General features: G+C 54.4%; 6 protein-coding genes across 6 annotated transcripts; 4 read left to right on the top strand and 2 right to left on the bottom strand.

The window, feature by feature from the left end:
• Window positions 1-401: 401 nt before the first annotated feature.
• Window positions 402-3,838, bottom strand: GLRG_10854 (nitric oxide synthase; the record flags this gene model as incomplete). Its single annotated transcript, XM_008101528.1, has 6 exons — window positions 402-2,468; window positions 2,523-2,661; window positions 2,712-3,025; window positions 3,076-3,152; window positions 3,207-3,307; window positions 3,360-3,838. The coding sequence occupies 6 exons, from the start codon at window positions 3,836-3,838 to the stop codon at window positions 402-404; spliced, it is 3,177 nt and encodes a 1,058-aa protein (XP_008099719.1).
• A 2,904-nt stretch (window positions 3,839-6,742) lies between these two features.
• Window positions 6,743-10,602, bottom strand: GLRG_10853 (GMP synthase domain-containing protein; the record flags this gene model as incomplete). The annotated part of the gene is made up of 24 exons (XM_008101527.1): window positions 6,743-6,928; window positions 6,987-7,072; window positions 7,169-7,194; window positions 7,246-7,256; window positions 7,308-7,439; window positions 7,494-7,551; window positions 7,737-7,768; window positions 7,887-7,924; window positions 8,030-8,051; window positions 8,149-8,170; window positions 8,220-8,233; window positions 8,293-8,298; window positions 8,355-8,443; window positions 8,519-8,674; window positions 8,736-8,802; window positions 8,870-9,034; window positions 9,083-9,111; window positions 9,218-9,418; window positions 9,484-9,551; window positions 9,619-9,651; window positions 9,705-9,753; window positions 9,805-9,837; window positions 9,932-10,079; window positions 10,552-10,602. 24 exons carry the CDS (start codon window positions 10,600-10,602, stop codon window positions 6,743-6,745), a joined length of 1,722 nt encoding a protein of 573 aa, XP_008099718.1.
• Window positions 10,603-11,247: 645 nt separating this feature from the next.
• On the top strand, window positions 11,248-12,407 carry GLRG_10852 (uncharacterized protein; the record flags this gene model as incomplete). Its single annotated transcript, XM_008101526.1, has 3 exons — window positions 11,248-11,265; window positions 11,368-11,548; window positions 11,638-12,407. The coding sequence occupies 3 exons, from the start codon at window positions 11,248-11,250 to the stop codon at window positions 12,405-12,407; spliced, it is 969 nt and encodes a 322-aa protein (XP_008099717.1).
• A 1,726-nt stretch (window positions 12,408-14,133) lies between these two features.
• On the top strand, window positions 14,134-14,857 carry GLRG_10851 (uncharacterized protein; the record flags this gene model as incomplete). Its single annotated transcript, XM_008101525.1, has 2 exons — window positions 14,134-14,579; window positions 14,644-14,857. The coding sequence occupies 2 exons, from the start codon at window positions 14,134-14,136 to the stop codon at window positions 14,855-14,857; spliced, it is 660 nt and encodes a 219-aa protein (XP_008099716.1).
• Window positions 14,858-15,807: 950 nt separating this feature from the next.
• On the top strand, window positions 15,808-17,115 carry GLRG_10850 (Mov34/MPN/PAD-1 family protein; the record flags this gene model as incomplete). Its single annotated transcript, XM_008101524.1, has 3 exons — window positions 15,808-15,861; window positions 15,985-16,469; window positions 16,548-17,115. 3 exons carry the CDS (start codon window positions 15,808-15,810, stop codon window positions 17,113-17,115), a joined length of 1,107 nt encoding a protein of 368 aa, XP_008099715.1.
• Window positions 17,116-19,909: 2,794 nt separating this feature from the next.
• Window positions 19,910-21,345, top strand: GLRG_10849 (adenosylhomocysteinase; the record flags this gene model as incomplete). Its single annotated transcript, XM_008101523.1, has 2 exons — window positions 19,910-20,810; window positions 20,897-21,345. 2 exons carry the CDS (start codon window positions 19,910-19,912, stop codon window positions 21,343-21,345), a joined length of 1,350 nt encoding a protein of 449 aa, XP_008099714.1.
• Window positions 21,346-22,076: the final 731 nt, after the last annotated feature.

Below are 22,076 nucleotides of genomic sequence, written 5' to 3'. Positions count from 1 at the left end.
TGATATGATGTACAATAATGAAGCTGCCTAGTCGGCAATGCTAAACATGGAATACCCTACTGGCAACTGAGAATCGTGATATTGGTGGTTGACTATCCCTGCCAAGTGCCAAGACACTTTTAGTCAATGGACTTGGCAACTTCCATAACGCCATTTGCGAAAAGATTATGTGAGTCATTACCATCTCAACCTAAGTCTATGCGAGCACGCTGGTGAGTGATAGAATTCGTTGTTTGTACAGTTTCCTCATTTTGATGATCGGGCGTAACAACTCCTGAACAACTATAATGCCCTCCAACGCCTCGCTTTCTAAAGAATCCTATTTACTGCCAAGTCTATAATCCTGCCGTTGAAGAAGTGAATGGAAAAGAAAAAAAGGCGAAATGAAAATAGAGACGTGATCAAGTCGCAGGCTGGTAAACATCCGCAATGAACCGGTCGCCCAGCACCTCCCTAGCATCCCGCCCCAACACCTTGCTCAGGTTGATCAGGAAATCGTCCACGGCCCTCGGCCGCGCGCACGCAAAGACAAGCGCGCCTTCCTCAATGTTCTTCGCAAGCTTCTCCCGCACGCACTCGTCGAGCATCGCGTCTTGCGCCCTCCTCTTCTCCTTGTTACTGCCCACGAGCCTCAGCACGTCAAAGATGCCCGCCTCGTCGGCTTCTTGAACCGCCTCGCGCACGATTTCTTCGTCCGGGGCCTTGAAGCCTGCGAAGAGGCTGATCGTGGGGCCCTTTGCGGATTCTTCGTCAGAAGAACGGAGCCGCTGGAGGCGGTTCTGCAATAGTCCGCGAACGGGCGCCATGCCGGACCCGGTCGTGAATATGATCATTGGCCTGTCTTGGTTTTCGACGATATTCTGCAAGTGGGACGACGGGCGGATCTTGCAGGTTACGGCTCCGAACGTCTCAAAGCAGTTGAGGTACCTGTCTGAGAATCTGCCGCTGGGATGGTGCTGGACAAGGAGATCCATGGTGTTCCCGACTTTGTGTTTAGTTCGCGACCCATCAGAGGCGATTGAATATTCTCTTGGTTGGATCGTCGGCATGGCGCTGCAGAGGCTGTCCAGCGTCACTAACCGCCTCCAGTCTGCTGGTATCTGGTGAACCACATCTTCAATGGCTGCCTTGGCCAGAGTCTCCGGCCGCGACAACGACAGTCCACTAGCCCATTCGGTAGACTTGAAAGGACGCTCCAGATCGACGAAGCGCTGGAAGAAGTCACCAACGGTAGGCTCACCAGGGAGGTTTAGGCGCTCATCAGCCTGCAGGCCGAGAGCCCCAAGAACGCTCGACACCTTGTTCCTCGAGTTGGGCGGCAGAATCCAAACGCTGCCCATGGTCGGATATTCGCGATCACCCAAGTCAAGAGTGACCCTCTTCATGCCGTCCGCAGTCGTCCCCAAAATAGGCTGTCCAACAACTTTGGCCTGAAACCAAGGCCTGGTGTCAAAAGGTCTGACCGGCCGAGCGGTCCACTGCGCGTCGTCTGCGTCACTCTCGGCTCCTCCTAAGCTCGATTTCTGCAGCGCGGCGAGGACCTGGTCAAAAAACTGGCCGAGGACGGGCCACGGAGGGTTCTCCGTGCTGGTATCGGCTTCGCGCATGCGAATGAGCCTCTGCCCCTCGCCTCTACTCAGCAGCTCCTCAATGTCCATTGCGGCCTGATTGTACGTATCGGGGTACTCCAGCGACCCGTTGGCAAAGATGGCGTAGCGACACGCGATCGCCTTGGGGCTCCTCGCCAACGCGTCCGCGAAGGCCTTGCCATTCTGCGGGATCTCGCCGCGACCGGTCGTGCTGGCAACGATGACCAGTACGTCGTTGACCTCGACCATGGAGATGGGGAGGGCGTTGAGCGTGCACGGCACGACGACGGAGCCCAACTTGGGGTTGGCGTCGCACGCGTGCTGCAGCTGCACGCACAGCCTCTTGCAGAGCTTGATGGCGACATTGCCCGAGCTGCAGAATCCGATGTAGATTCTGCGCCCGGGCCCGCGGGGGGTCAACGGCGTCAGCGGCGTCGACGGTCTAGTTGCCTGCGAGGATGGGCGGACGGGTAGGAAAGATGTCGACGCGGTACCGAAGGGGGAGACGGGTGTGGCGGGCCGAGTCAGGGAGATGGACGGGACGAAAATGTCGAGCTTCGTGTGTAAAGGATTGAGAGTTCGTGTTGCGCGTGCTCGCCGTTCGCGGCGCCAGGCTTTGATGGGATCTTGGGCATGACGGCAGATTAATGGTTTTGGCTGGTAGTTTGGAGAACCGCCGCGGTGCCAGATGGGGATGATTGAGCCTTGGGGAGGCGCCAGCCAGTATGGATCCGAGGGGAGGCGGAAACCGTTGTTCATGAGGTGCTCGTCGTCGAACTGGGCAAATTGCTCCGCGGCGCCGAGGGAGTCTGACATCCTGACGCCGGCCTGAGCGAAGGACCAGTACGTGGCGTAGTTGAGCTCCAACTGGGCTCGGGACTATGATATTGTAAGTCAAGAGTTTGAAATGAAGTGAGCGTCAGTAAAGCTTACCAACACGGCCAGACGTTCATAGTCTGGAAGATCGTCCACGTCCCCGTCGACCAAGCCAATGGTCTTGGCAACCTGAGGAAGCGCGTTGTATCGGAAGGAATCTGCCAAATTGCGGACGCCAATCTCAGCATCCATGAACCTGCATTAAATCAGCAAGAGCTCAGACAAAAGGGAAGGCTTTCAGGTTACCATCCAATAAAAGGCGTTGCGGTGTATTGCACGCCGCCAATGCTGAAGCCAAGACGGCTCAGTGCCGGCGCGGGAACCCAACGCAGACCAAGAGTCTCGAGCTCGGGGTGCTTGGGATGGCGTATTTGCACCAGCGGGAACGCGTCCTTGGGCAGCTCTGTGATGACGGGCTCTTCGCCATCCGCCATCGTGACGAGGGGCAAGAGGTCCCATTGGGAGCGGAAGCGTGGTGGTTTCCAACCGAGTTCAACGATAGCGTTGGTCAGTTCGACGTTGGCGGGGTCGCCGAGGATTTCGCCGTTGGATTGCTCGTACTTGGAAACATTAGCGTACGTAAAAGCTAGTGCCGGAGGGAAGGACTTACGGCCGCGAAGGCTAGCAATTGTGAGTTCCAGATCATGGGCCCGCGGCTGTTGATGTCTCGTGGAGGGAAGACAAAGACTACATACACCCAGACTGTCAGAACGAGGCCACAACCAACAGTGATTCACATACCTGTGGGGTTGATTTCGCCAGAGTTGTATGCTACTCTCAGGTTCTCGATCAAAGTCTCGGCCATTTTTTTGCTTGTCCGGACATGTCTCAAGTCGCACAATCTGGGGTGTATGGATCAGTATTGTTTCATTTCTATGGTAGACTTGTAAGTACCTGAGGTTGCCGTATTCAGAACGCATGATGCATTTCCGGGCATGTTTCCACGCCATACGCAGGCCAAACTCAAGCTCTTCGAACGTCTGCGTCCAGAGGCCACCGACGAGTCCAACGGTCGTCACCGGCGCCGTCTCCGGCCCGCGCTCGGAGGATATGAACTTGCCCTCCGTTGAGTTTTTTTGAATCTCTTGGAGGACCTCATGTGCACGTTGGTGAAGCTTCTCGGTGTTTATAAGGCCATCTTTATGCATCTGCTGTAAGAAGTCAAGAGCATCCTCGCGGACCTGGGCGTATGACTGGTTCCGGCCCACGCGCTCTTCATCAATGTGCGTCATCCGCCCAGACTGACAGAACCTTGCCGTGCAGCCTGTTGACGACAGAGACGGGTATCGTGAACGGATGTTGGCGAACTCTTGCTCCACCGAGGTGTGCCGCGGCGGCACCGCTAGGGTGCTCTGAAGGAATGGGCAGGCCATGTCCGCGATATGTAAAGTTATCGATGGTGTGTATATGGAGAGTCTTGAAGGGAGATCAACAGAGACTATCATATACTACTCCCCCCTCAGACTTTAAAGGACTACCGAACTCCGAGGCATATGTAGAATTGGACGATGAGCAATAAGCTCTGCAGTCGGTTGGAGAGCCCGCTCGGTTGCGAGGGCGGGCCAGATTGGATGATTGTTGAAAATTGGTGATGAAAGCGAATGACTAGGTTTGCGCGGTAACGGTGATCCCCAAACGATTTGGACAAGAAAAGAGAGGACGAAACCAACCTTATAAGAGAGATCCGGGGGGAGATGAAGAGTATGATTAGTTCCTGACCAAAATCATAAGATGATGGCTAGGCCAATGCTGAGCATACCCTGCCTGCCGCCTGCCCTCATTGTTCCTACATCACCGTCTGATATTGGACACAGACGGACGTCCTTTTCCTCTGAGCCACATGGACAAACATCTCGCCGCATCCCTGTCGTATTTTCAACCTGGGATATTTCACACCAGTTAGCCGCATGCTCGAGATTGATAGGCCGCAATCATCTTGGAACTGAGTTGGGTGGCACACGCTGTCTCAGGCACCCGGTGCAACTTTGCTGCTGGGGTCTTGTCAGCCCCCCAATAAGGGGGTGGCCCATTTAGCCACCGCCATGTCAATAATCGCCATCATGAACCGTCTAGGAGGAGCAGCAACCGGGGCATGGACTATTGCAATGTGGTAAATGACGGCAGAAGAACGCCCCAGCGCTGCCTCTGCAACCTGACACTTTTGAAAGGCCACCCCCCTCGGGACCGATCATGGTGGCTGGCCGAACTGACGAGGCTGGGTTTGCTGCACTCCACTTGAACGATGCAATGCACGGCCACCCGCCCGGTTACCTTCAAACAACGGGCTTCCTCAACTAAAGAGACTTACGGCATAACCGCGTTGGACTGTTTGGTTTCCTAATAAGTCTAGCTAGTTGCCGAGGGGAATTGGGATGGTGCCAACGTTACTTGGAGAAGCATGGCTGCGAGGGACTGTAGAGGAAACAACGCGAATCGGACAACAAAATGCAACGGTGACTGACTACAATGCGACACAGCTACGTTTGGGGTGGTCTGGCATAGACTTCGATCGGGTGGCACAGATGCGAGAGGCTGTATTTCCCGGACCACGTTCAAGTTCAGCTGCGTTTAGATGATGAACTCGTCGCTGTGTGACAGCAACTCGACGCTAGACGTGGACGCATCTAGAACAAAACCTAGAACTGCGTCTAGAGCCACTTGAAAGCCTTGCCAATGGGGGGATCTAGAATATAGCGTAGATTATTGCCAATGCCTCTGCAGCGGACATCTTGGCGCAGCAACTCGCGTGGCAACCGACGCCATCGCCGCCTTAGACACCGGGAAAGGGGGGAGGGTGGATCTCGACCGCGACACCCGGAGTCCTCGTGATGCTATTCCCAGTTGTGTCGTCGGACTAGTGATTCGGTGTGAGACGAAACGCTTCATGGAATGTTCCATGGACCAGCCCGTGGCGGATGTCTCCTATTTCGAGTCATTATAAAGGGGAGGGGGGCACGAGCGAGGCAATTGGTACACGAAGAGCATAGAAGGCGTTGGCCTGGAAGGCCTTGAGGTGTGACGTGGAACGGGCTATGGAAGAATCGAGGAAAGACATCGCGTGAGTTTCTTGACCTCCCCCACCCGCACTCCGAGCCGGAGAGGCTGAGGATGGGCTGGAAGTAAGGCGGGCTTGAAAGACCGACATTCGCCTCAACTTTCCGCAACGGCGTTGTGTGAACCACTACTGCCAGCGGCCAAACTAGGGCGCGTTTCGTACAGAGAGGGAAGATGGCTCGGGACACAAGTGCCCGTCAAAATCGACCTTGGGTCGCGAGGGTCGTTTCCTGTGTCTGACATCAACGTTGAGTGAAACCTTCTGTAGCAAAGTGTCAAGGCGGTGGCACAGCGCAAAGACCAAGAGACTGGCGCCGACCGCATGGGATCTGTCAATCCCGAGCTTGGCAGACGGCACACTGGTGCGCTATAGCGCAAAATACTGCAGCCCGACGATCAAAAGGAGATGCTGCCCTGCCCTCTGTGTGAGAATGGCGCTGGCTGTATGCCTAATCCTAAGCTGCCGCGCGTTTCGGTTGATGGCAGGGGGAGCCGCCGTCAGCAGCCGTCGGCGGTGCAGTTTTGTGCTGTTTTGCTGCATTGATGAGAGAGCTTTCGGACCCGATCCTGATGTCGCCAAGGCTGGAAGGATTTCTTTCCGGTATGGATTGACACCCTCCATGTCATAGGTTGGCCTGCGGCGACTATGGCGGTTCCAGGAGGATGGCTCTCCTCACAGCGGCAGGTTAGCGCACGGGAGAGTTCGCTGTCATAACCTTTCTCGGCTTGAGCCGGAGATCTACACATTCTGGTATTGACAGACAGGCCTGCTCCCTGTTAGCATTGGGCTGTGCGTGTTCAAGAGATCGACAAGCTCGGGTCTCCGCGTCACGTTAGACGGCGCGCGAATAGTCTCAATGCCGAGCTGCTGGAACTTGGTGTGCTGTGCCGTTTCTTGTTTATGGCGATGAATGAGACCGGTGTGTCCTTCCGTCGCCCTGGACTGAAGAAAGGTTCGATTCGGTTGCGTATCCGGGAAATGTGAAGAAAGCAACATAAGAGGTGAGGCAAACCTAATATTGGGTTTGAAAGATAGGTCCACGAAATGTGTGGTCGGTGCGAAACGATATCTATTCTCAACGGACATTCCCCACCAGGCCGACATGGTTCTCCGTACCACCCCCACCACCTTGGATTGTTGTTTGTCGTTTCTTAATGCGACTACATGCTTTATATGGTCTAATGTACTCTATTCAAGCTCAATTGTTCCTACAACAGCGAGGTTAGATTCGTGTTCCACGTACGTGCACGCGGGCATACGGCCCGCCGATGGGGTCTCGAGGGCGGAAATCAATAGGCTTACCGGGCGGCTTGCTGGTAATGTCATACACGACACGCGAGACACCCTCAACCTCGTTGACGATGCGTGTGGAGATCTTCTTCAGGAGGTTGAAGTCGAACTCAAAAGGCTACGCGTGCTGTTAGTCCGTGGACCCCAACCCTCCATTTCGGCGGAAATGATCTTACCTCGCAACTCATGAAGTCTGCAGTCTGCACAGCGCGCAGAATGACAATGTAGCCATAGACTCTGGCGTCACCCTGCACACCCACGGCTATAAAAGACAGTAGTTAGTACAAGGCCTCAAAGCAACCTCCGTCGGTCGGCCCAGAACGGTGTTAAAATAGGTCGACTTCGAATCATCGCATACCTCTGTTGGTATCCAGGCCAGCATAGCTTTGGACGTTAGTTTAGAGCACCCTCGAATCATAGAGAGTGACTTCATACCTCTGGGACATCTATAGAATGGTTAGTCGTTGCTCAAGAGACTTGTTATTATGCACACTTACCTGATCGTAGATGCCAGCTTCCTTGATCATCGAAATGAAGATGTTGTCAGCAGCTCGGGCAATTGCCACGCGCTCCGGTGTGACCTCTCCAAGAATTCTGATGGCGATTCCGGGGCCCGGGAAAGGGTGTCGCTGATCGAGGTTGTTAGATAATAGTCCAACCATCTTTTGAAGATTGTTTCATACCATGATGAGATCGTCGTGGATGCCAAGCTCTCTGCCGAAACTTCGGACTTCATCCTTGCTAATCATGCTGTTAGCTGATTTCAGCAGTAAGATGCAGGTAACAGGCCAAATCCTGGCCCTGGACGGAACCATGAAGCCGAGAGGATTCGGCGCCGCTACCTGTTGCCTTCTGCTCTGGCAAATTGACCACCGCATGACCATGGCACACTGATGTGTGTAAGAGGGAAAGCCGATGTTACTTACAAAAGTTCCCGCAACGGCTCAATGAGTTTCAACTGCAAACGGCGTCAGTTGCTTCCCTTCCGAGCATTTGAAGTATGGCCGAGAAAAGGAGCCGTGGACATGTCCTTCCGGCGACATCTCCCCAAGCCATACCATCACTCTCCAACGTACCTTGAGCGTGTCGGGCAGACCTCCGACATTGTGATGGGCTGTTTCTAGAGTCAGCGGCAATCCTTGCATATCTAGGGTTTGCGACGAGGTCTTCGGATCAGAGTTAAGACCTCTCGGGGACATCGGTAGCTAGGAAGCCATACTCTTGATGGTCGCGCTGGGGCCCTGTAAAAGTCAAAAGTCAGTCATATGCAAAATCCGAGGAGAGAAGAAGAAAGCGCATCCCAGACCCTTGTCGGGCCAATGCATCGGCTCTACGCACCTTGAACGAAAGCGACTCGATACTAAACCCTGGTCAGCTCTGAAGAGTGTTTGTGTCAGGGTCGGACTTACACATCGGGGTAAAGCTGCACACCGCAAAGTCAGCATCGTCGTCAAAGCCTATGTCTGGACCACAGTCACTCACAGTGCCCTGGAACGTAAGAGTCAGTTAAGAGCTAATGATGAAGGAGGATGGATCCGACGTACCTGGAGGAACCACTCGACCGCGCCGGCATTGGGAGTGTTCTCTGCCTCCTTCTCAATACGGAGTGCCTCCTTCTCGAAGAGATCGATGACTGCTTCGCGTCAGAGCAATTGCAACGATGGCTTCGAGAGACCCGCCAATTAAAGAGTCCGAGGGATGAGCATACATGTTCCACCAATGATTTTGCGCTTCTTCTCCGGCTCTGTGACGCCCTTGAGACGACCAAGGAACAGTTCAGCTCCATCAACAACCGTCAGGTTGATGCCGAGGTGCTTCTGGAGCGTCTCCTTCACCTGCTCGCACTCGTTGAGACGCATGACTCCTACACGTACCATATTAGTATTCCCCTCTTGTCTGGCTGCGTTAAGGCGTAAGTTGCTAACCGTTGTCAACTAGAATCGCATGGAAGCGATCGCCAATCGCTTCCTTCATAAGCTTAGCAGCGACGGTCTGTTCACCAAGTCAGCTTCAACCCCTAATCTTGACTACGCTCTAATGAAGATAGGGGATGACTTACGGAATCAACTCCTCCGCTCACAGCGCCAATAACTTGGGCACGATCGCCAACGAGATGTCTGATGCGAACAATCTCCTTCTTGATAAAGTCACTCATAACCCAGTTGGGCTGCGCTCCGCAAATGTCAACACTGAAGTTACGAAGGATCTCACTGCCTCTCGGCGTCTGCAGTAACGTCAGTATTAGTGCAACCCAAGTCAGAGTTCCACTTACGTGTTCCAGCTCAGGGTGGAATTGAACGCCTATAAGGAGTCCATAATCAGTTAGTGTGGTTTGCCATGGCGTCGTTTTAATTAAAGACACAGCCTTAAGGCAAGCTGCTTTAGCACATCAATATTGGCGACATACCATAAATCGGCTTAGTCTGATGGGCAATTGCGGCATATTCGCTGTTCTTTGTGCTCGCGACAACTGCAAAGCCTTCAGGCAGCTTTACGAGCTTGTCGAAGTGGGACATGTAGGCATGCATCGTCTCTCCCAGACCTGCGAAGAGGCGATCCGTGTGGGAGTTGCCCGAGTTGTGGATGGTGACATCGGCATGACCGTACTCTACACAGCAGTTAAATAGTCAGATGGCACGTTCCTTCCCGGCAGGTTTCTTCTGGTTCACGAACCTCGGGCTGCGCCGCGGGCGACGTTGTCGGAGTTGATTCTCCAAGCAAGCTCCTGTACTATAATCAATCTATGTTCTGGCAAGTAGTCTTCAGTAGGCCTGTGAGGTAACCGCATTCTACTATCGCAGGGCTCACTGAAAGCAGAGGGATATTACCTGGCAACCGTAGCTGGACACTCGGGATTAGCATATAATCGCCGCCAAGAACAAAGGCAATCATACCAAATGCCCAGAATCGGGACACCGAGATCGAAGACGGCAGGGTCAACATCTTGGAACAATTTAGTACAAATTCACATTGTGTACAAGAGGGAAACCTTACGAGGCGCGCCCTGATCGTAGACGGACGAGGGTCCTGTTCATTGTCAGTAAGCTAAGGGTATGGTACCGGCGCCGTATCACAACGTGAGAAAGCCCTAATAAGACGCGATGAAACACAGCACGCATACCTCCGGAAAACACAATACCCTTCGGTTTGAAGGGGAGATCCGCCAGCTTCGTGGTGCATGGCAGCATCTCAGCGTACACCTTGAGTGCACGCAGGCGTCTCAGGATGAGATGGCTCGTCTGCGAACCAAAGTCGAGAACGAGGATAGTCTGTGACAGACAATGTCAGCAAACCATACGTTCATTTCTTAGCGACTGCCATCGCAACTGTTCTCTTCGCCGGTTATGGCTTTACCCGCTGCCGCCGGACCGCCTGATGCCGCTGCTAGCTTGCTTGCCCCTTAGCTGCCCAAGTTTGAACCGTGGCTTGAAGTCTTATTCAGTCGCAGTGAGCCAACTGCCTATGCAACTGGAAGATACCGAGCATGGATACCACAAGTGTCGGGACGCGACCATAGCCAGATCAACGTCTGTTTCCCGGTCTTTCCTGCGATATTTGGTATCCAGTTCATTGTCTGTTTCTTGCTCGCTTTGCGGAGAAAGATACGTGGGGATATCGTAGGCAGCTTCGGGGCATTGGCTGGTCGTAGCATCGTGACGGTGGTGGGAGGCAGCGCAGCAAGAGATGGTGAACCCAGGCGGGCCATTTAGGCTGGCCACTTTCGGTATGGGTGCTACATACGTCGAAGTTGTTGTGGGGGGCCTCGGCCTCCATTTCGGTAATGCTGGCCATGTTTTGTGCTTGACCGTGTGAATGCGTGGGCGTGTCGGAGCTGTCGAGTTTGCGCAAGGAGGAGACAGCCGGGAAAAAAAGATATAAAAAAAAGTTTGGTAAGAGTCAATCGCAACGCCGGTGCACCACCACCACTCGGTGACTGATACGCATGGCGGGGGCGGGGCACTCAAATTTCTTTATCTTATCTCTACTCGAGTTAGGTAATCAAGGGTCCACCCTTAAATCGATTATCAGCCACAATGCAAGATACCTGGTAAGGGTGGTGGCTAATTAGGCTGGTAGGCTGGTAGGGTACCTGGTGATGCTGCTGCCATACCCAATTTCCAATTGTTTCTCTTCCGCAAACTGATTTTTGATTTGACTCCCAATATCACAAGAGCGCCAGGAGCTGATTCTCTTCTTGGAAACAACCAGGAAGACTATTTATTGCTCTCGCTATGTACAAATGTAAGGAAAGGGAGAGTATGCTCGCCGGTAAAATAGCTCCTGGAAGTCCCGTCTCGATACAGTCAAATATGATGTCATTCATTGCTCGAGTGACCTTACCAAACCCGCAGCATCCTGATTTTCTTTCAAGATGCATTGAAGCTGCTTGAGGACCTACTGGATCCGAAAAGAAGCCAAACGCAAGGACTCGGCATTATGTATGAGATATACGCAGTAAGTCGCCTAAGATATACCTCTTCATCGACCGTCTTACTGGAATTCGATGGTCTTCGCTTGCCATGGGTGAACCAGGAGCCATCTGACTGACAACTCCAGGCTGGTGCTGTAGCAGCATTCACAGTGGACTGCCTGATCTACCCTCTCGACACACTCAAGACACGGTACCAAAGCCGGGATTTCGTCCAGACCTATGCCTCTTCACCAGGCAGCAAGGCACCGCTCTTCCGCGGCCTCTACCAGGGCATTGGGAGTGTCGTCTTGGCTACATTACCAGCAGGTGGGCACCCGCTCTTGCACTTCGGCCGTTCGCATGGCTGTCATTCGAACATTGGCATACTGACTGATTCCGGGGTTAAAACCTTAAAGCTGGCATCTTTTTCGCCACGTACGAGAGTATGAAGAAGACAATCTCCAAGACCGGCTCGGTCCCGCAACCGTTGGGGCACTCCTTGGCCTCAGCCATCGCCGAGATGGGTTCATGTCTAGTACTTGCGCCCGCCGAGGTAATCAAGCAAAACGCGCAAATGCTCCGTCAAAAGAAGAGCGGCAACAGCAGATCAAGTGGCAGACGATCAACATCTCTCGAGGCATTGCGCCAAGTAACCAGCTCCGGGGCCCAGAGGCAGCTGTTCTCCGGATACACGGCGCTGGTCGCGCGCAACCTGCCCTTCACGGCGATCCAGTTCCCCATTTTTGAATACTTGCAGAAGACGGCGTGGGACTCGAGGACGCGGAGGAGGGGGCCAGGCGAGGAACAGGGACTCATCGAGACGGCGGTGGTGACGGGGACCAGCGCCGGGGCTGCGGGTGCGTTAGCCGCGTTCATCACGACGCCGAGCGATGTCATTAAGACGCGGATGATGCTGAGCGCGGGCGAGGCTAGTAGAGGAAGCGACGGAGGGGGAGCTTCGTCGAGGGAGGCTGGCGATGCGCCGAAGCCCAAAAAGGGACGAGGAAGCCTGGAAGTGACGCGAGATGTCTATCGGCAGAACGGCGTTCGTGGGCTCTTCCGCGGTGGAGCGCTGCGCTCGGTGTGGACGGCGATTGGCAGCGGCTTGTACTTGGGGACATATGAGATGTCAAAGGTCTGGCTCACGCGAGGGAAGGACGAAGCACATGTCGTTGAAGGGTTGTGATAGGCCGGCGGGGGGGGGGGGGGGGGGGGGGGGGGGGACTGCATGATATATGCAGTGCGTCGGCGCCGGCGCAAGAAGCGGTGACGGCACGGCACGTCGGCCTTGTACTGTATGCATACCTAGAGGTACCTACCTATGGATCGTATCTATGCAGGAAAAAAATATGTCGTAACCGAGAGAAGGTGAATAACACGCAAGGCCAGTTCAGCATGGTATACATATACGGGACGGACTTGAGGACGGGAAAAGTCCGAAAGCAAGAGGGAACAGTGCCATCTTCGAAACGTCGTGTGGCTTCATGGCTGCGGCAGAATGGGAGTGTTGGGGTGAATCTACCATACACTAGAGGTGGCCCTATGGAGCCAAGCCAGATCTGTGGCAAGGCCAAGGTCTGGGGGAACCCGGGGTAGGCCAGTCAGCGGAGTACCTACCTACCTACCTACTACCCTACCCTGACTTCCTCAGTATGTGATTGTGTACATCTGGTGAATGGCCCTTGGCTTAACGGGACGGGACGGCTGCAAGTAGAGAGCATGTACTGTGCTTTGGTCAGGAAGAGGACAGGTAAAGGTGGATGGATGAATGGATGCGAAACTGCACCTCGTCTGTTCGCTTCCATCACCTCATTCTTGGGCTTCCTTAGCCATCCGACTAGTCTCCGGCTAGTGTAGACGAGTTTGTTGGTCATGGCTCGGTGTAGCGTCGCTGAAGAATGCGGGGGGGGGGCCATATTGTCCCGCTGTCTACGGAGTACCTAGATAGGTAATAGTGATAATATGGTATTATGTCAGTATACGCCTAGGTAGTTTGCCTATCTATCCTGTTTTTGTAACAGGCCATACTTTATCGCCAGGTAGTCTATTGCCGCCTCTTCCTCAACGCAGTGCCGATCTCGACAGTCTTGTTCACGGTCTGTTGCTTTGGTAATCGGCAATGGTGACCCGTCTGGCTTGTAGATCTACGTAGCGTAGAATCTGTGCCCACAAAGTCCATGGCGGCGTGCATTGTCACCAGATCGAAATTGTGTCGCTGGCATCAGAACCGCGCCCGATTGCGCCATCCACCTTTGGCACAGTGACTGTTCCATGCTTTTCTCTGCACATGCAATGCAAACACCCGGCAAGTCTTATTTTTAATGAGACGGTCCATGGACGGCCCGCCCAGCTCGCACCTTTCCTATGCAATAATAGTAATAATAAAAAAGGGGTCCCCGAGCATATGGCTGAGGGACGAACACCGCTCCTTTGACTGGCACACCGTGTAATCAGCTGGTCTTGACTCGCCCAGAGTCGCCCGACGGTGTAGTAGTTAGTCTCCCGACCCACCAGGCTTGGGTTAGGCAATTCCGTGTCAAAAAGACGTTTCCTCGATGCCCCTTGCCGACACGTCCTAAACTCTAGGCTCTTGGCTGTTCTTATATTTCAATGCCACGCTCGTTTTTCTCTTTCCATGCCGTTTCGTCGTTTTCCATCTCCAAGCTGATCTCAGACTCCCACAACCCTCTCCGTCTTTGCCAGTCTCCTCTGAGATATAATCGCCCCTTACACAGGCCAACAACGCCTGATTCATCGAACAACGCCAGTCAAACCCTAGTCATTAAGCCACAGCACTCGAGTTCAAGTAGCAACTCTTGGAGTAATCTTTGCTTGCATATTCAGCCGGCCTCTAACTCATCCACTGGACGTCTCCTTACAGGCACTGGAAAGCTTTCACCCAACCTGTCGCCATGACAGCCATTGTAAGCACGGCACCCTTCACGGTTGCCGACCCCCTCACCCAAAAGATCAAGGAGGGTACAGTCGTCAATGTTGACGAAGTCGACATCAACAACACCGACAGGTTCTTGGTTCATTCGCCTTACACGGAACCGGAGCACTTGCTAGATCTTGACACTCTCGACGACGAGAACGCGCTCCTTGCCAGGGCGTTGTCTCGGATGGAGTGCCTCCGTGCCGACTACGCCACAGCCAACTATGTCGAGTCCTTCAACTGGGGAGATGTCATGAGCGAACTCAAAAGTCTCGTTCAATCCTCGGGGAGAACATTCAAGAAAACTTCCTTTTACATCGTTGCGTTCCGCTCAACAATTCCCCCGACGACAGTGTACGAAAACCTCGGCATCCTGGACAAGGCCGCACACGCCGAGGCCAACCAAGTCGGAGGGTTCCTGAAGTAAGGGAGACTAAGAATTTCGCGCACCCAACAAAGAGAACAAAGACCGACTGACCATCGATAGGTACTGGTTTGGAAGTCCTGATTCGGAAGGGAGAAACCTCGCAACTTGCGTGTGGAGGTCGAGACTCGATGCCGTAAAGGCAGGCCACGGCCCTGCCCATCGTAGGGCAAGCCATGCGACAGCGTCCATGTACTCGTTCTGGCGGATTGATCGGCACCGATTGGTCATCGGTGATGGCGCCGAGAGCTGGGAGATTGTCGACTGGGTTGACTAAGAACGTCCGAGAGTACTTGACGGGCAGGCGCAAAGTGGCGGCTGGTGGCGTTTGAGAACTTGTTTGGAACGCATGTCGCCTAGAGCAATGAGTACGAGGAAGGAAGAAAACACACCGACAAACACGGCGTACAGTGGAGGGCGGGCATTGGGTAACTCATGGGCGCATCCGGGGTAGCATTGTATATCCACGAGAACATGACTTGATTTCGCAATAGACGGCGTAATACATGGACGCATTTGGTATCTCTCATCGGTTTCCCCTTTAATCCTGGAAATTTGGCTTGTGTACTCTCATTGCAAACCGAACTGTCGACATGCCGCGGTAGGGTCAGAAACCGAGGCCGACGAAGGTTAGAAACAAGACAACGATGTGCCGCAGCTGCTTTTGTAAGCTCGCGTAGCCCGCCGGAGGCATATAATACCCCCCGAGTGATATCGCAAAATGATGCTCGAGAGTAGGCGAGTAGAATGAGCAAGCTTTCGAAGAAGAAAGCAGGAGGAGAAAGGCGAGAGCGGGCAAGATGAGACGACGTTGAATTTAAACTCCATGTGAGTGCTTTTGGCGTGGGGGCATGTGTGGGATGCCCTCCCATTCTGGACGTGGCGTGTGGGATCTGTTACGGATTCACCGTGTGCGAAAGACGGCGGCCGCGGCGGTCGTCGGCCAGGTGTGTGGATGCGATTTAGCCGGAAGAGTGGGGGTGTGAGTGGAAAACAGACAGCCGACACTATTGAGCGAAGTTCTGCCGACGCCCACCGCCCGACAGCCCACAATCCCTCCCACAATTCGTAGGCGAAAAGTTCGATATTTCGCATCACGACGAGACGGCCCCCCCCTTTGAAACCCGACCGCCAAGTACGCGACACCATCGATCCCGCAGCCGCAGACTCGAAATAAGCCAAGAATCTTTGGACCTGCACGAGAATCCCTCTGATCGTATCGCAAGCATGGGTGACGTTATCAAGGAGGTGCCGCTCAAGGCGGTTCGCGTTGAGGCCCTTGTGAGTCCTGCACCGAATCCTGCCCCACCTCTCTCCTCACTTGGGGCTTCTGTGCTACGTGGTGATGGCCGGGCATATGGGAAAGTGAGAAAGAAACTGTTGCTGATACTGTTGCGTCTCTAGGTGGTTATGAAAATCGTCAAGCATGGCTCCCAGACCTTCCCCACAACCGCGACCGGCTCTATCGTCGGCATGGACTCGGATGGCCTCCTCGAGATCACCAACACCTTCCAGTTCCCCACGGTCGATGTCGCAAACACCGACAGCCACCAGAACAGTAACAACAGCAGCAACGATGCCTCGGCTATCGCCTCTGCCGCCCCCCGCCAGAAGGCCAACATCGTCTACCAGAACGAGATGATCAAACACCTGAAGGAGGTCAACGTCGACGCTAACAACGTCGGCTGGTACACGAGCGCCGCCATGGGCAACTTTGTCAACCTCAGCTTCATCGAGAACCAGTACCACTACCAGAAGGACAACGAGCGGACAGTCGCCCTCGTCCACGACGTCAGCCGCAGCTCCCAGGGCTCCCTCAGCCTGCGTGCCTTCAAGCTCACCCCGACCTTCATGGCCGCCTACAAGGAGGGCAAGTTCACGACCGAGAGGTACGTCATAAACAATAACAAATAACAATAGTCACGGACATGTCTGGGTCGTCGCAGTGCTAACGTAGTCATGTGCAGTCTGAAAGCCTCCAAGCTCACCTTCAAGGACATCCTTGCCGAGCTCCCCGTCGAGATTCACAACACGCACCTCTTGACCTCGTTCCTTCACCAGCTCCCCGGTCTCCCCCAGCAGGACAAGATTGAGCCGCCCAACTCCCTGTCGGATCTGCGCGAAGACCCCATCAAGCAGCAGCTGCACCCGTCGGTCGAGAATCTCGACCTCTCGATAGACCCCTTCCTCGAGAAGACGTGCGACCTCCTGCTCGAGAGCATCGAGTCGCACTACACGGACCTCAACAACTACCAGTTCTACCAGCGCCAGCTCGGTCGTGAGCAGGCCAAGATCACGCAGTGGCAGACCAAGCGCAAGGCGGAGAACGCGGCGCGCGCGGCGGCCAAGCAGGCGCCGCTGCCCGAGGACGAGTGGCAGAGGCTTTTCAAGCTGCCCCAGGAGCCCAGCAGGCTCGAGGGCATGCTGAACGCGAAGCAGGTGGAGCAGTACAGCAAGCAGGTGGACGGATTCACGGCCAACATCAGCGCCAAGATGTTCGCCGCCAGGGAGAACCTGCTGCCCAAGCGTGCCTAGATGGACGCGTAGAGCCGGGCTCAGGTCTAACCCTTGCGGTTCGTCGGAAGGGGATGCTGGACGGACGAGAAGAAGAAGAGCAGAGACGGAGGGTCATGCGGGGAAGAAGAAGGCGAGGGGCAGACACAAAACATGAGTGGAATTACCTTAGAGAACAGGTGTTCTGGGAATGATGAATGATCTGGGGAGCGGATCAAGCATTCGAAACGGCGTTACGGTAATTAGTCCCAGGCAGTGTGTACTGAGTCGATATTCGATGTCTTTTCCTGTATATCAGCGCGATCGACGGTTCCTCCATCCTGGGGGCGGCCACTTTACGATGGTCGGCTTCACGTTGACCAGGCACGCCGGGATCCACGCCAAGATCTAAGGTGATTTGCTGGAAGAAGGGTTTTTTTTTTGAAGGACGAGGCTGTTGCGGTCTGGGAGAAGGCATTTCGAGCACCAAAGCCGCGGGGCGAGGCTTTGCCAGGATGCGAGCGAGAATTATGCGGAGCGGAGCTTCTGCCACATAGGCATGCTTCTCGCTATCACGACGTCCCCGAGACTATCTAGAGATCCATGCCTTGACTATATCGAACAGGAAAAAGAAAACAAATCACATTCATCACACATCAAGGGACTTTTTTTTTTTTTGCGCCGGATAGTCCGGTCTTGGCAGCCTCGTTCTTGACGCGATGCTTGTCATGCCCCCACCTCGCACCGAGCCATCCCATCTATGGGCGCGCTGCATTGAGAATCTGAGCTTTGGTGTTGCCGGCTAGAGTTTGTTTATCTCCTATGAGGGGCCCTGAGTGCAGGTAGAGGCTAGTCGAGAAAGTCGGATGTGAATGGAGGCGGGGGCGACGTGGGCAAAGAGTAAAGGAATACGCACGACGCTGGTGGGAGGTCAAATCACCGGCTGGGCAGGCAGGATCGAGGGGTTTCGCAGTGCGTGCTCCCAGCCGAAAGGGGATTAGCGCCAGCAGATGATAAAACAAGGGGAAACAAGAAAGCGATTGGCTTATCGACCTCTAAAATCGAGTCTCAACGGCACGCCTGGCCCACGCACCACCTGCCAAAGGAAAAAAAAAAAAAAAAGCAGTGAGGGGCAGCTCCCCTCCTCATAAGGGTACCTAGTGACCTGGCCCCTCTTCGGATCTACACTCATATTATCGTTGGAACACTCGGGACTAATGTACCTTTTTTCTTTTCTGCCGCCTTTTGCGGTACCCGACCTAACCTTACCTTAGCTTACCTCCGAGCAGGCCGACCCCAGCCAGAGGTGACAAGAATGCTCTGGTTTTGTACACTACAAACGTACGGATATTTCATCTTCCCGCCTCATCAGTTAGCACGCGGTTAGGATTGACTGACTTGGCTGGATCATGACCTTCCCGAGCTACCGAGCGACTGAGCTACCTATATAGGTACACACAGTGATATTTCGAGGTACATTGGAGGGAGGGTCCTGGGACGAAGCTGGGACAGCTCATTCTCGAGCTTTGCTCCCTTGGGTCTAGCTAGCCCCTCCCTTACCTACCTCCCATGTGCGGTGCCCATTGTAGCCGGATTTTGAAAATGGGCGTTGGACCTTGGGCTTGAAGGAGAAGATGCAAATCGCCAATTGAACGACGTTGGATGAGACAACCACGAGCCAGAACATCTTGACGGTTGAATTGAAGCCTCTATCCCCCTTCCCCCCTCGCGTGCATGAGTGAGACATCGGAGTGAGGACCGGGGCGGACCCCTCCCTCGGCTGCCTTCCTTTGGCTCCCTTCACCGCAATGCTTTGTTGAAACCAAGTCCACAGGCGAAGCATACCTGGCAAAGACAGGATCGGCAGAAAGTATCGAAATTGATAGAGGGCTGCCATTGTTGGATACATACCTACCTACTTAGGTATACCTACCTAGGTAGGTAGGTATGCGATTGGCGTTCCTGAGCTTGGTGGCTAGGGATAGTCTGAAGTCTACCCATGTGAGGGAATACAATACTCAAGCGTATTGGGTTGGAGCTGCTGGCAACCGAAAGATAATCCAAGTCATTTCCGTAGCTCCTCCTCTGCCCCGTCTTTACACTATCAGAAGCTGACACGGACGAGGGAGCGATATACCTCTTGCCATCGTGTCAGCTTGCAAAGTCTCGCGGGGCTAATGACCAGTAGAGTGAGCGGCTCCTCTCCAAGATCCCCACCTGGCCTGCCACACTCGTCTGCAGCGTCTGCACCTCGTTGAACTTTTTTGCCCCGCCTCTGTGCTCCCAAGTCTCCGTGTCCCCCTCCCACCCCCCTCCACTCCCCTCCTCGTCAAACTGCCCGCTCTTCGCGACCAAGTAGGTACCTCTGGTGTTTGGTGATTGGACTTCCGTGATTGACTGACTAGACAGTATTTCTCGCATCGGGAAAGGGAAAACATAGGCAGAAAAGACAGCAGAGATTTTCCCCCTCTCTGGGGTCAGGACGACAAAGCGCCGCGTATCCGTACAGGCACCCCCATACACACACATTCCCATACTCACCGCCCTGCCCGTTCCTGCCATTCTTTCCAACCGTTCCGTGTGCCTGAACCCCTCCATACTTACCTCGCCTTACCGACCTACGGACGCTTTCTTACCTCCAAGGTCCCTGTTTTATTTTTATTTTATTTTTTCTGTTCCTTCTACCTCCCTTACCCCTTGCCCTCCGTCGACCTTTAAATCCTTCGTCTCCTTCTTCTCCTTCTCCTTCTCTCTTTCCCATCTCTCTCATCTTTTCCTCCCTCCATCCCTCTCCCCAACCAAAACCACTACCTCTACCAACAAAACACACTTCACAATGGCTGCCCCCGCCACCAAGTTCAAGGTCGCCGACCTCTCTCTGGCTGCCTTCGGCCGCAAGGAGATTGAGCTCGCCGAGAACGAGATGCCCGGTCTCATGCAGACCCGTGCCAAGTACGCCGCCGACCAGCCCCTCAAGGGCGCCCGCATTGCCGGTTGCTTGCACATGACCATCCAGACTGCCGTCCTCATCGAGACCCTCACTGCTCTCGGTGCCGAGGTCACCTGGACTTCCTGCAACATCTTCTCCACCCAGGACCACGCCGCCGCTGCCATTGCCGCCGCCGGTGTCCCCGTCTTTGCCTGGAAGGGCGAGACCGAGGAGGAGTACAACTGGTGCTTGGAGCAGCAGCTGACCGCCTTCAAGGATGGCCAGAAGCTCAACCTCATCCTCGACGACGGTGGTGACCTGACCCACCTCGTCCACGAGAAGTACCCCGAGATGCTCAAGGGCTGCTACGGTGTCTCTGAGGAGACCACCACCGGTGTCCACCACCTCTACAAGATGCTCAAGGACGGCAAGCTCCTTGTCCCCTCCATCAACGTCAACGACTCTGTCACCAAGTCCAAGTTCGACAACTTGTACGGCTGCCGCGAGTCTCTCATTGACGGTATCAAGCGTGCCACCGACGTCATGGTTGCCGGCAAGATCGCCGTCGTTGCTGGCTTCGGTGATGTCGGCAAGGGCTGCGCCCAGGCCCTGCACACCATGGGTGCCCGTGTCATTGTCACCGAGATCGACCCCATCAACGCCCTCCAGGCCGCCATGGCCGGCTACGAGGTCACCACCATGGAGAAGGCTGCCTCCCGCGGCCAGATCTTTGTCACCACCACCGGTTGCCGTGACATCCTGACTGGCGTCCACTTCGAGGCCATGCCCAACGATGCCATTGTCTGCAGTGAGTACTCACCACAAGTCTCCCGGGTTTCCGGGCTCTTTGCATGTTCTTTTTTCTCTTCTTTTTCTAACCACTTTTTTGCACAGACATTGGTCACTTCGACATCGAGATCGACGTTGCGTGGCTCAAGGCCAACGCCCAGAGCGTCCAGAACATCAAGCCCCAGGTCGACCGCTTCCTCATGAAGAACGGCCGCCACATCATCCTCCTCGCCGAGGGTCGCCTGGTCAACCTTGGCTGTGCCACTGGCCACTCTTCCTTCGTCATGTCCTGCTCCTTCACCAACCAGGTCCTTGCCCAGATCATGCTGTACAAGAACGGTGACGCCGCCTGGGGCCAGAAGTACGTCGAGTTCGCCAAGGCTGGCAAGCTCGACGTCGGCGTCTACGTCCTCCCCAAGGTCCTCGACGAGGAGGTCGCCAGACTTCACCTCGCTCACTGCAACGTTGAGCTCACTCAGCTCAGCAAGGTCCAGTCCGAGTACCTCAGCATCGCCGTTGAGGGTCCCTATAAGAGCGACATCTACCGCTACTAAGCGGCCTTCTTTTCACATCCAGTCTTGCCACTGGATTTTCAAAACATTTTGATTAACGACTTCAACGAGCGTACACCATAACATTTGGCAACGTGTGTTCTCAACAGCATGACTTGCATGACACATCTGGGAAAGGGAATCTCGGCTGGGGGCGGTTACGGGCTGGAAACTCTAAAAGCTTTGGGGGTTTGCCTGGCTGCGAGATTTTTCAACAAAAATTAGGCGTTGGCTTGTGAATAGTGATTCCCCAGACGATGGCATTTTGTTTTTTGTTTTTTCGTCGGCCCGACTTCTGCGAGCGGGACAAAACAGGGACTCAACCCCCGGATATGGGAAATAAGGGTACAATGGTAGATTAGCTTCAAGGACTGGAACCCGTCAACCGTGGTTCGCATAGACGAACATATGCGTCCTGTGAGCAAACAATTGATGTTTTCTGCGCCAGTGATTATCTGTTTGAATGTGGGTGACTGTCGACGTTTCCCCTGTGCTGTTGGCGATTGCGGCATCCCATGCTTTCTAGTTTGTGTAGCCCTCTCTAGGTTCTTGATCTGATAAAAACACTGACTGGTACCCTCAGCATGCGTGTAAATGTCGTTTGCAGGCTTACTTGGCACTGTCTACATTACTCAATCTCGCCCGCTGCTGAGATGGTAGCTGCCGAGCTCAGTAAAACCTTGCTTTCAAAAAAGTGCTTATAAGTTGCCGGACTAGGTGCAGCGCATTGCTAA

Source organism: Colletotrichum graminicola (genome assembly GCF_000149035.1).
Source record: "Colletotrichum graminicola M1.001 genomic scaffold supercont1.68, whole genome shotgun sequence".
Taxonomy (NCBI): Eukaryota; Fungi; Ascomycota; class Sordariomycetes; order Glomerellales; family Glomerellaceae; genus Colletotrichum; species Colletotrichum graminicola.
The sequence above is the reverse complement of the archived record's forward strand: the minus strand, read 5'-3'. Positions and strand labels throughout refer to the sequence as shown.